Source organism: Anser anser (genome assembly GCF_964211835.1).
Source record: "Anser anser genome assembly, chromosome: 3".
NCBI lineage: Eukaryota > Metazoa > Chordata > Aves > Anseriformes > Anatidae > Anser > Anser anser.
Genome location: NC_139722.1, coordinates 32,546,646 through 32,559,287, shown reverse-complemented (window position 1 = coordinate 32,559,287; position 12,642 = coordinate 32,546,646). Strand labels below are relative to the sequence as shown.

The 12,642-nt window shown below is 46.4% G+C and overlaps 1 protein-coding gene across 4 annotated transcripts in view; it reads right to left on the bottom strand.

The window, feature by feature from the left end:
- Nucleotides 1-9,231, bottom strand: part of KCNQ5 (potassium voltage-gated channel subfamily Q member 5) — a 291,688-nt gene extending 282,457 nt beyond the window's left edge. For 2 of the 4 annotated variants that reach the window (XM_083830130.1, XM_083830127.1), the window contains exon 1: nucleotides 8,425-8,560. Coding sequence is in view for 1 of the 4 variants with exons in the window: in XM_083830126.1 (XP_083686252.1) it covers nucleotides 8,425-8,783 (359 nt within the window). In the remaining 3 variants the exon portion in view is untranslated. Of the gene's footprint in view, nucleotides 1-8,424 lie in introns of all 4 variants that reach the window. The other 2 variants (XM_083830126.1, XM_083830131.1) reach the window with 2 other exon arrangements.
- Between the last annotated feature and the right edge of the window lie 3,411 nt (nucleotides 9,232-12,642).

The following is a 12,642-nucleotide window of genomic DNA, read 5'->3' as shown; positions in this document are numbered from 1 at the left end:
GTCACGCTCTGAAGACATGTCAGCGTCACCATCAAAAAGACGTGCTTGCTGATACAGACTCCTCTCCTGGGGAGACTAACCTGCATTTCCAAACTCCCTGCTGAACACCTCCATGACTTAGAGAAGCGCATCCAACACATTTCATCTTTTTCCCACAAAGGCCCTCTCAGGTCTGTCAGGATCCATACAAGTTATATATTTAGAAAAGGCCCCAGCAGTAACTTTTAAGTGCATCCCTGTTAACAGAGCACAGAAGAGGAAGATTTGTGCATTTGCGTCTAATGGGTAATTCTCAGATACCATGGTTATGGATGAGTTTAAGCCATACAAAGCAATTAAATTTAATGCACTAGAAGAAGACAGATGCTATTTCTGACTGAATGACCTCAAAAGAATGGACGTAGATGCTCTAATCTGAGACCCTAGCAAACCAGGGAGCATCTGAATACGTTTGGTAACATTGTTTTCCTCTCAAAGCAGAAAGATCTTACTCTCTTAGATTTGTCATATTTGACTCCTGGCACCAGTATGTTGATACCATATGATACCTGCTATGACTACAATAAAATAATTAAAACTCTACAAAAACTCTCAAAAGGTTTAATGTGTTCCCTTCTTTTAAGAAGGAAGCCTCAAAGCAAGAAGGTAGCCAAGACAAACAGGGATATATTGCTTAAATCAAGAAGTGGGCAGGTACAGAACTTCCTTTCTTCATTATTCCTAATCAGTTTAAGAGCATGATTCATGTGTTAAACTTCATTTGATACAAGTGTGGGGAAAAAAAAAAGTGAATTACCCATTGAACACACAATGGAATAATTAAAGGAAGCTGTAGGTACTCCATGCCTTTCAAAATCCATTGCTCTTCAAGAAAAAGCTTACATACATATTTATGTCCATCTTTGTTAAGGAAAACCTACACATTTATGCTTGAATATCTTCTTGGATGAAGGCCAAGTAGAGAAATTCAGATATGTGCAACTGGAGGACTGTGTCCACCTCTGAATCACTGGCCCAGACCATACATGCTCATGTATTCTTTCAAGTAGAATACAGTGCCTAAGATTACACTTCAGTGCCCAAAGTGATGAACGTTTTGTGAGCTTCCTGTAAAGCAATTACACTGCAACTCAGACAGCTATCACAAGATAAATCTACTGTTCAATAGAAAATTGAAAATACTCCTTGATCAAATGCAGCTGAACTGTAAGACAGTCTTTGAACTTTTAATTAATGTCTGTAAAGGAATTTTACTTTGACATGTGCATAGCAACTGCTTAAAATTATTTTGCAATTGATAAAACCATACAGCTGATGAATTTTCTACCTTAACTGAGCTACAGTGGCAATCCCTTGGGCAATCAAAGTCTGTTCTCTTACAGGAAACCTGCAAACCAAACTCTTAAAAAAATCTCTCGCAGAAGACAAAAAGGGAAAAAAAATATACAAGTTTTCCCAAATTCAATATAGTTTATATAATACACACAGTCAAAAGCAAATTTTAGTCCACCAGCACTAAAAAGAAAAGAATGCGTGCTCTGTTGTGTGAATGGTTTGCAAAGGGAAAAAGCAAGATTTATTGTAAGAAAAAGTATCTGCCTCATTAGGAAGAAGGTATCAGATAATATCTATGATGTTTACATGTTAAAGTTTTTTCATTACATAGTATAATTTATTTGTCCTACTCCATCTTATTTTACCTATGTGAAGAAGATTCAGTTTTCCTTCGAATAAAATCTGTGGCAAATTTTCATCAGACATATAATTTATGGCAATGGAAATATGAAACATATAAAAATGTTAAACACTTGGCAATTAAGTTTTGTCTGTGAGCTACTAAGAACCAACTGCCCTACAGCACTGAGTTTTATTTGCAATATTAGGAGTTAACATTATCTAGGAATAAAAGCTTATATACATATATTTCCATTAAAAAAAAAGATTAATAAAATTAAAACATGTGTTTTTCCATTCCACTAAAACTATAATGAAAATTTTTCCTGCATTTTCATGAATATTGGTAGACATATTAATGATGATTATTCTAATGAATATTGAATTCACTGTTAATGAAGGAATGATCACTGGTATTTCATTCAGTGGATGCTAGGCATTATTTGTAAGTATTTGAAAAATTTTAGCTCAATTCTACTTTCACCCAATTCAGGGAATTTAATTCATCACAAACAACAACAGTAAAACAAGGCGATTGGCTACTGACAATACAGTCAAATTTGGAGCACCGAAATTGCATCAAATCTAAGTATTGTGACATTTATTTTTGCTTTATACAGTCAAATACTACAGAAACTTAAAAATTATTAAAATAATAATAAAAAAGAAGTCTCCAGCTCATTAAGCTACTGTCTAGAACCTACTGTGCAAATCTGTCACGCAAATAGTGTCTCACAGGCAATTAAAATCTTCCTAAAATCTTCCCTGCATCCTCTAAAACAACTACCCCTTTGAGACAACACATATCTAATGTCACATTACATATTCATAGATTGCCCTACCCCTGGCCAAAATCTGTAATTCCAGGCAATATTTTTCACTGTATGAGGCCGCAAGAAGTTCATCCAGAGTACCCTCATCGCACAATCAGCAAGACAAGAAACATCACTCAAAGAAAAAACTCATCTAAGACAGAACTGTTACCCCCGAATATAATGCCAATTATAATAATGCCAACTATTACAAGGCCAAACCCAAACACTAACGTACTGTTCTATCGACCTCGCTAACCACATTCACAATTCATTATCTCATTTGAGAACTGAACATTAGGACAAATAGAAGAAAGCCAATATGCATGAACTCTCACCAGTCCTGGTCTTAGTGACTTTCTCAAAGAAAACCTTTTGTTCTCTTCTTTCTAAGATGCTGAGGAACAGTTTTGATTTTTATGGCAAAGCAGTGTTTCCCCTGGACCACTACTGTTGAATGAGAGAGCAAGGCCAGTACAAATGAGTGAACTGAGGAAACCAAGCCTGAAAAGAACAAAATGTGAAACAATATTTTGGTAAGTGAAAATCAGTTCTTATGCACATGACATGATAAATATTCCCAGCCCTGAAGATCCTCAGGCAGGCAATAGCTCTCCAACAAAAACTGAATGAAAAAGAGAAGCTACATGTTATTTGTTGCCCATGATAGGGCTCCAGAAGAGGTCTGCTGTCCGTGAACAACAGTAGGAAAGTGCAGGAATGCAGCGTTGTTGCCCATTTTATCTTCTCTTGTGATCACAGAGAACATGTAAGTGGTTTTGAAAATTGTTGTATCTTGCCTCTCTGGTTAGAGTCTCATGACTGAGATGAACAGTACAAGAACATACAGAAAGTGAACATAAAAAACAAGCAAACCCAATTAAAAGAACAGTAGAGCTCGGCATGTGGTGCAGAAAAACCCCATGCATCCATATGGTCTGGGAAACCACTGTTTGGGTAGCAGCCCCAGTGAAAAGGGCCTTGGGGTTACTGTGCACATGGCAGGTTGTGTAAAAGCCAATAGCATACACCCACCAGAGATAAGGGAAGCAACATACAGTTATTTTAGAAGAGCATGGCCAGAAAACTGAAGAAGGTTGTTATTCTCCCTAATTTAGCATGCCCTCACACCATGGGACTCAGTTGTGCCCTGCCACCAATTGATCAGGGATGTGCAGAAGCTGAGAGAGACCCTAGAGAGCCACTAAGAAGGTTTGGGGCCTCAAGTACAAGAGGCTCCCACAACACAGCTGAGGGAGCTGAGCTCCTTCAGTCTGGCAAGAGGGTGATCTACCAGTTGACCGGCAGCCTACAGCAAGTCAAGCAGCCTACAGCTACCTGAAGAGAAACTGTATGGTTAAAGAAGCCATATTCTTCTTGACAGTGCCAGATGATACAAAAAGGAGAAATGACCAGAAATTGCCAGTTGGGAGGTTCAGATTGACTCTCCCCCCACCCCAAACTTTCCACTTTCAACAGTGGTGTAGTACAGGCCTACAACAGGCTACCCAGTGAGGCTGTGGGACCTCCATACACCAAAGTTTAAGACCTGACCAGACAAAGCCCGGTTGATATGAATGAGAAGAGTGTGGCACACACATAGAATCACAGACTGATTCAAATGCAACAAACTGCTGCAGATTTATACTGAACTGCGTCTAAGTATTCACCATCATTCATTGTCACTCTCCGAAAGAAAATGCTTACTAAACTTTAGGTGGCAGTTAAACAGCTTTACATTTTTACCTCTTCAGTACCTAATAAGATTGGCTTTGCCACAGCATTTATGTTGTCAGCTCTGCTATCATTTGTTATTTGTAATGCACATCATACTGTTATTTGTTTTTTAAAATAAATAAAAATACATTGTTATCCTAACAATACGAGGCCCTGACTCTGAAATGCTACTTGGAAAGATAAATGCCATAGATCTACCCTCACAGCACCTGGAACGAGTTCATTAGATGCCCTAAAATGGGTAGAATAAAGTGATAAAATCATTTCTCCTGCTTTCTGATAGGCAAGTATTTAGGGTGTTGCACATTGTTGTGTTTTTAATCAGAATGTAGAATGTAGAACCTCCCTAATTATACCCATAGCGCAGTATGATGCAGCACTGTTAGCTCAGATGCAAAGAAACTGCTGTTCAATAGCCATCTGATCATTAGTAAAATATGTCTGGAAAGCAGATCTGGAAAACTAAAATAGCTAGTTACATGTTTGATGGCATCATTAGACTTTTTCAGAAATCATTTCTCAGCCCATTTCCATAAAGAATGCAAAGAACAAGAAGAAGAACATTGTAGTGGGTCACAAATTCATCTAGCACAGTATCTTATCTCCAGCAATGACCAGCAGAAGACGTCCACGGAAACATCAATACAGGTCACGCAAAGTTATACTGGTGCATGCATCCAGCCCTGCGATTTGTGATTCAGAAGCTTCCAGAGCAAAAGGCGGTGGCTTTGAAAAGACAGTGACATTACCATGACAAATATTAAGGACATTTGCACAGAATTTATTAAAAAGTTAGCAAGAAACAGAAACTTTATTATTCCTGAACTAAATCCAACATGTTAAAGTAAGAAACTTATGCAACTAATTATATCCTACGAGTAAAAACAGTACCAGAGTAATATTTTTTCTGAGCTTCTCATGCCATCTCTTTTTCAGAATGTCAGTTAAGAATAAAAATAATACAAAATCCTTATGACAGCTGAAGATGAAACCCAGAGTTAAATTTGCAACAAATCTGGAATTCCCCTTTGATCCGTCTAAGGCGATGTCTACACATTCTTATCAAACCAACCAAACAACCCAAAATAATCTAAATAAACAACAACAGCAACAACAAAAAGAAATTCTACGAGAATCCAAGACAACGGCTTCTCAGAAGTTACAATATTACAGCATTTTAACATACGTGCACGTGCATTAAATATGCACATGCTCCATGTGTAGGTGATGTGGTGTGGCATAAATACTTTATTAGCAAGAGTTTAAGTTACTGACTCATTACTCACAAATGGTATGAATGTTCTTTTCTGATTTCATAAGCGTACATATTTTAAGTGTTCCTAAATGACTAAGAACAGAAGACTGTGGTGCTTGCAGTAAAGATTTTAACTAGGGCTTCCATGTAAAGAGCTACTGAGATACACAAAAAGGAGCCAAGAAACATGTAATTTACGGCTCTACTACCCAGCACAATTATACCGAAGTCAAAGGCCCATGCTCAAGAGTAATATAGTTCACCTAGTAGCAAAAGTTTGCAGAACAGCTGTCTTTGCCAGCAGTTTACGTGGTTGTATTTACAAATAAATTAACCAACTGACTTCCAAATGCAGGTCACAACACTTGCTCCTCAGGTGGCTGGCCTATTTTTCTTTCTGCTTTGAAAGGCCAAGAAGAAAAAAGAAGAGCAAATTGGGCATAATTCTCAGCTCTAAAGCACTTTCCCTATGGAAATGAGAAATGAAAATATCACTGCAGGGATGGTTTCTCATTTGTAACTGGTGCTTAATTCCCCACTTCTCACTGCAAAAACAAACAGGCAAGACTAAATAAACTCATACATCTAAGACTTCAAACTGAAACTCTGAAAGCACCCTAGGGTTATTTCAACCCTGCATATCACAGTGAGCTTCATTTTAGGAGAACAATGATCTAGACAGAAGGTCTTACACCAGATATCCCATTTCTGTACCAGAAATAGTACAGGGCTATAACGGGCTCTGCGGTAGTCAAGAATAGCTTAGCAGAGGTAGGAGCAGACATCTCATCCACATACTTTGTAATGTCTTTGCAACTCTAACCTGTTTCAAGACTTCTTTTTTTGTTTGTTTGTTTTTAACTACTTTTTTTTTTTTATTTTGTAGGAAAGTATCTTTTCTAAGATGCAATTGTATTTGATCAGGTGGCTGGAAAGAAGGAGTCCGAAACATCAAAAATATTATCTGACTATTTGGCAGTCATTAATCAGAATTAAATAAATACCTTAAAAGAATTTATAGACTGGCAATGAAGATGGCTGACAAATTGACATCCAATGGAACTTCAAAAGCACCTTAAAAACAGGGAGCTGTAGTAGTCACAGATCCTTAAAGGTAATATTATTACTAGGTGCCTTTATATTACAGTAATGTTTCAAGCTCTTTCACACAGATCTGCTCAGATAAAAGATATAATGTTGGCATTTACAGCTGCCAAAATTGCCATTTGCAATTAAAAATTAAAACTGGCTCTCATTCTATGCAGGCAATTATCTAAACGCAGCTGGCGATCTTCCTTGTTTACAGCGCTGCTGTGTCATGACTTCACTCTGTTTGGAAATTTACTTTTTTTTTTTTTTTGGCGGTTTAAACTTGTCAACTTTATTTCCAACTTGAACTTTCCTTGTTTTAATGGTTTTCATCGTGATGTCAGAGAGAAAGGTCCAAAACTGCAATTTATGGATTTTCTATGGCAACTTCAGGCACTGCAGTAAGACAGCTCCTAGCAAGTAGTTCAGAGATTCTCCCACTCTTAATTAAGCACGATTTACGCTGCAGAAGAACACCTGTAAGAACCCAAATAGCAAAATGTACCCAATAAATGCCCTCCAAGAAGAAAGTTCGATCTGTAAGTGTGATTTGCACAGTAAAATAGACTGGGCAGCTCTACTCGGGGGTCAAAAAGCCTTTTACTGGCTAAACAATAATGTTATATCTGTTCCTACTCCTTATCTTCTATAGCAATTTTGATCTCCTGAGGAACTCCATCCTCGATGCATCCCACTAAGCACACTGCCATGTTTTTGGCAAAGTACTTTTCTGCCCATGAAAAGTTAAATGAAAGTAGATTTGGGGATTCCCTGGTTGCTGGGAGAGGAGTAGTCTCAGTGCTACCAGCTTTTAGGGACCAGTTGCTTTTTCACCGGAGTTGCTGTAACCGCTAGCTTGATTCCAGCAACTCTCAGGGAAAATAGTTACCTACAGCAAATCAATTAAATCTTCCTTTCTCTTTACGATGTATCTTCTGTGGTCAAACACAGAAATACCTTGTCCTGCACCCCCGTTACAGTCACACCTATCACACTCCATCCGTAATTTATTGCAGCATTTCCACCTAGTGCTCCATTGCAATGCCTCCTTGCCAGACACCGTGTTGTGTGTCTTCACCAGCCTTCCAGCAGGCTTTCGAGCTGGACCTTTCTCCCAAGCATTACTGAAAACCGTGACGGCAGAGGATCGCCATCGATGTGAGGACCACCCGGAGATACCTGAAGCAGTTACAGGGCTCGGATCCCCTCACACCGCTATCCCGGGCAAGCCTGTGTGGATAAATCAGCGCAAGGTCCCCGGCGCTGTGTCAGTGCCGCTCAGCACAGGGCACGCGGGGATCAGTCCCACGCTCCCTCGGAAAGAGGGGAAGCGCTGGCCCGAAAGGAGGAGTTAGGTTCTCAAAGAAAAGGCGCAGAAACGCCAAATCCCAAAGAAAAGGCTGCTCGCTGCTCCCTTCCGAAGCGCTGACCCCCCTTGCGGGCAGCAGGTGGGCGCAGGGGGGGCTGCCCGTCGGGGAAGCGGAGCATCCCCCGGCGCTGTGTACCTCGGAGCCGAGCCCACGAGTGGGGTGGAAGCACCGCGGGTGGAAGCGGCGCCTCGCGCCTCCCCGGCAGTAACTTTGCAAAGCCTCCCGCCCGCTGACCGCCGGGCAAACGCCACGTTGGGGGCCGGCCCCGGTGCCCCTCGAGTCCGGCGGGTTACCGGGGGTTAAAGAGGGATAACGGGGGGCAGCGGGGGTTAGCGGGGTTAGCGGCTTTCCCGGCGCTTTTCCCGCAGGTGGCAGCGGCCCCGCCGGGCGCGGGGCGATGCTCGGGGAGCGGAGCGCAGCGGTGCTCGCGGGGAGGATGCTCGGAGCCCGGCGGCTCCAGACGGGACGGGAGGGGGTCGGTACTCACACGAAGGCATGGTAGACGAAGGCCCAGCCGCGGGGCCGCTCCAGCACGTTGTACAGGTAGTTCTGCAGCCGGCGGTACTTGGCGTTCCTGCGGCAGCTCGGCCCGCTGCTGTACGACAGCGGCTTGCCCAGCAGGCTCATGCGGGCGCCGTGCTTCCCTCGGCGGCCCTCCCGCAGCCCGGCGGGGGCGGCCGCGCCGCCGGCGGTGCCCAGCAGCAGCAGGCCGTCGCCGCGGGCCGCCGCGCTCGCCAGCGCCCTGCCCCGGCCCGACTCCACATCCTTCATGCCCGCCGCCGCGCCGCTCTTCACCCAGAGCCCCGCGGAGCCGCCCTCCTCGCCGCCGCCGTGGTTGCGGGGCATGGCATCACCCCGGGCGCCGGGGCGGGCGCCGGGGCCGCGGCGGAGCAGGGCGCGGGCGGCGGCGGCGGCGGCGGCGGCCCGCAGGAGGCAGCGGGGGCCGAGGGGCTCCGGGCGGTGCCCGCGGGCCGGGGGGGCGCGGGCCACTTCGGGCGGCCCGGGCTGCGGCAGCTTCGCGGGGGCCCCGGCGAGGCGGGCGGCGGGCGCCCCCCCGGGCAAGCTCTCCTCCCCCCGGCCGGCGGCACCCCGTGGCTCCGCGGCCCGGGTCGAGGCGAGGAGCCCGGGACGGGGCGGCCGGAGGGCGGCGGGCGGACTCCGGGAGGCCGCGGGGGCCCCCGGGCCGCGGCTCGGCGGCGCCTCCCGCCGCCCCCTGCCGCCCCTGCCGCCTCGGGCTGCGGGCGAGCGGCGGAGGAAGGCGGCGAGGAGGGCGGCAGAGGCGGGGAGAGCGGCCGGGCGGGACGCGGAGCCCGCAGGCTAGGCGATGTCCATGCAAGTCCCAAAAAGTCGCCCGGCTGCCGCCGCTCGTCGCGGCCGGAGGGAGGGTCGGCCGCCGGCGGGACCCCGCTGCGGACGGGGAGCGCGGCCGGCCCGGGCGGGGCAGCGCAGGAGAGCCGCCCGGTGTCCCCCCGAGGGCGCGGCGCAGCCCCGGCGCTTCCGCCGTGCCCCGGCCCCGCACGGTCCCGGCGGCGGCGGGAGCTGCCCTCGCCGCGGGCTCCCCGGTCCCCCCCCGCCCCCCCTCCGCCCCTCTGCCCCCGTGCACGGCGGCTCCGGCTGCGCTTCGGTGCGGCCGGAGCGCAGCGGTGCCGCCGCTCGGTGCCCGAGCTGAGCCGAGAAAACAAAGCTCCCCCTGCCGAGAGTGGGCCTTTAACTCCCCGGCGCATCAAGGTGAGCTTGCGGAAAAAAAAAAAAAAAAAAAAAAAAAATCCACGCCGCAGGCGCGGCCGCTCTCCGCGCCTCTCCCCGCCCGCAGCCGGCGGGAGCCGTGCGGGCTTTGGCCGCCGGTTGTTTGCCGGTGCTCGCAGGGTGCCCCCGGCCCCGGCCCCGGCAGCCCCCAGCCCCGTCGCTCCGCGGCCACCCGCCGCCCTTGCCCATGCCCGGGGCTCAGCACCGGCCGCTGCCCCGTCGGGGGTCTCCGAGGTGGCCGCGGGGTCGCGGGAGCCCCGTGGGACACAGGGGAGCCCCGTGGGACACATGGGAGACCCACGGGTGCTCTGGTGCCGGCTCGTTGGGAGCAAGTGCAGGGCACTGTTTTTGCAGCCTGGGCACTGCCGTGTGAAAATACGACGCCAACTCGGGATGGGTTAGTGAAAAGTAGTACTTTGGGCTCCGATGTTATGCTAAAATGAACAGAGGCATTCGGAAATTCAGTTAGTTTTCGGTTTTTCATTCGCACTGGCTACTTAGAGGCCAGGCTCTCAAGCCTTTGATTAACACGCACATCTCCAACTTTCAGAAAAGAGCCTTGTGTTCTGGCTGAGGACACTAACTTGTGCCTCTAAAGCAATACGGAAGCATCAACGGCACTCTTTTGCTGCTACCGTATCTCCAAAGCTCTTCAATCAGTTGTCTTTACACAAAGACCTTAATCTTCTTCCTTTCTTCATTGCACTTCCTCTCCCACAGCAGGCAGCAGCAGCAAACAGGAACTTTCGAACTCACAAACCACGACGGCCACTCACACTCGTGATAAGGGGTGGCAGAAACAGCACACATGTCAAAACAAATGTTAAGTAGTTGATATAAGTATCCACAGCAACCCCATTAATATTTAAGCTTTCCAGTGGCACATATCTAGTCCTTCTTTGAATTGTAAATTGAGTTAGTTAATCCTTCATTTACCACTTGTTTGCATTTCCCTGTTTTGATATGCGAGCGTTCATTTTTCTCATCCCTCCGTGCCCGTTTCCAGCCAAATATGTACAGCATGCCTTTGAAATCAGCTGGGCCTCGGGCACCAGGCTTGGATTCACACCCTCCCGGCCTTAGTCATTCAAGTGAAATATTTGAGGATGGGTACTCAGGTTCCAGAAAGCTGAACCGTGCCGGCCAACTGGGAGCACGTGGCCCAGCCTCCTCTCTGCCTCTGCACTCTGTCCCTGTCCCCATCCCCATCCCTGTCCCATGGGTGCTCCCCCATGCTCTCCATTCAGCTGCTGGTCCGACTGTGTGCGGTCACGGAGCTGCACACGTGTGTGGCTGCTGTTAGGAGCGAGGCTACAAGCCGGGGGCATGGGCAACAAGCTGCGAAAGTGGCTGAACTCCTGCTCCTGATGTACTTTTGGTGACCTGCTGAGAAATATTGTTATAATTCTGTGCCCTCTAGTGGTGCTTAGAGTCATCTATTAATTTAAATAATAGTATGGAAAGCAGCCTGTGAGCACAAATAGTTTAGGCCAATATTGAAAAGTAGGCACGCATGCCAGGACAGCTAGAAGCATACACATGTAATACTGTTAGTGATGAATTATATTTCATTTTTACTGTGTGTGAACACGGTATTTTCCCATTTATTATCTTTTATTAGGTAATGCCCAGAAAAAGTATGTATTATGAAAAGAGATGGATGGTAATTAATCTAATCCCTACTTGCTAATATGTCAGATAACCAGGGTGCAATGTGCTGGTCAAATGCTGAGTGGATTCAAATGCAGCTGCCTGCCCTGCACCAGGCAGAAGGGCTATACTATGTATAAAAGCCTGTCCTCCCCTAAGTATTTATTGCAAAATAAGGGTCTGCACTTATACGACAACAATTTCCACTGATATTTTGGCTTCAGACTATATAATACCCACAGGAATGAGTTGAGTGAAATTCTAGCGTGTCCGCGTGGTCCAAGGTCGTCCTGGGTTCAGGTGTCAGTAAGAGGATCCACTTGACGAAATCTCCAAGGCAAGAACATCCCAAGGAATCTTGGCTTCTAGAGCCTGCAGGTACACTATATCCCACTCACAGGCAGGACAAGGAAAGTGGCACGCTAAAGTGCAGCTGGTGAGTAGCCATCACTGTGCTTTATGGCAAATGCCAACAACACGTGCTTGGCAAATCATAAATCAGAGATCCTGTTGCGTTATTCCAAATGTTTGCACCAAGTTTTATATAGCCTGACTTGGGGAAGAATCAGCTGATATGTATGATCTTTTCTGCTCAGATGCAAAATGTTGCAACTGTTTGGGATTTTCAGAGTTTTCTTTTCAATATGTTACTCATGATATGTTGTCGTAAATCAGTGTTTCTGTGTTCCGTTTTAATAAGAGAGGGAACAATTTAAACAGGAATGATATTCTCTTACTTATAATAAAATGTATTTCTGCAACAGCATGTAAAGTTCTTATCTGAGACATTAGCTAATGTAATTTGGGCTTAGCCACACTAGAATTTAAAGCAAGCCTTCACAAGGACTAAATCTATGGATAAATAACAGGAATATGCAAACACACCGGTGTAATCATAACACAGTCTATGGCTGACTGCACAGATATTAACAGAAGGGAAAATTGTAAAAGGGCAAAAAGAGGGAAAACAAGAAACCTGGTTGCTTGGGAAGGCACCAGCCAGGGTTCAGGATGTCTGGTTCCCTCTTTGTGCAGCCAGGCCAGACAGTAGCTAAGCCTGCCCGTGTCACATCCAAAGCACCTGAGCACACAGGCAGATGCTTAACAACTCACTGAAGGTCAGCTGTGTGCCTCTGAGAGCAACTTTCAGTATTTAAATGTTTTTGGAAAATCTGTCTCTTTGTGTGCCTCCATATCATACCCATCACAGGGGTGGTAGCAATTCCTTCTAAGAGGTGTTAGTTAAAATACATGGGACAGTGTAAGGCACCTGAAGGCTGCAGAGGGGGGGACGCTGCAAATCTCGGGC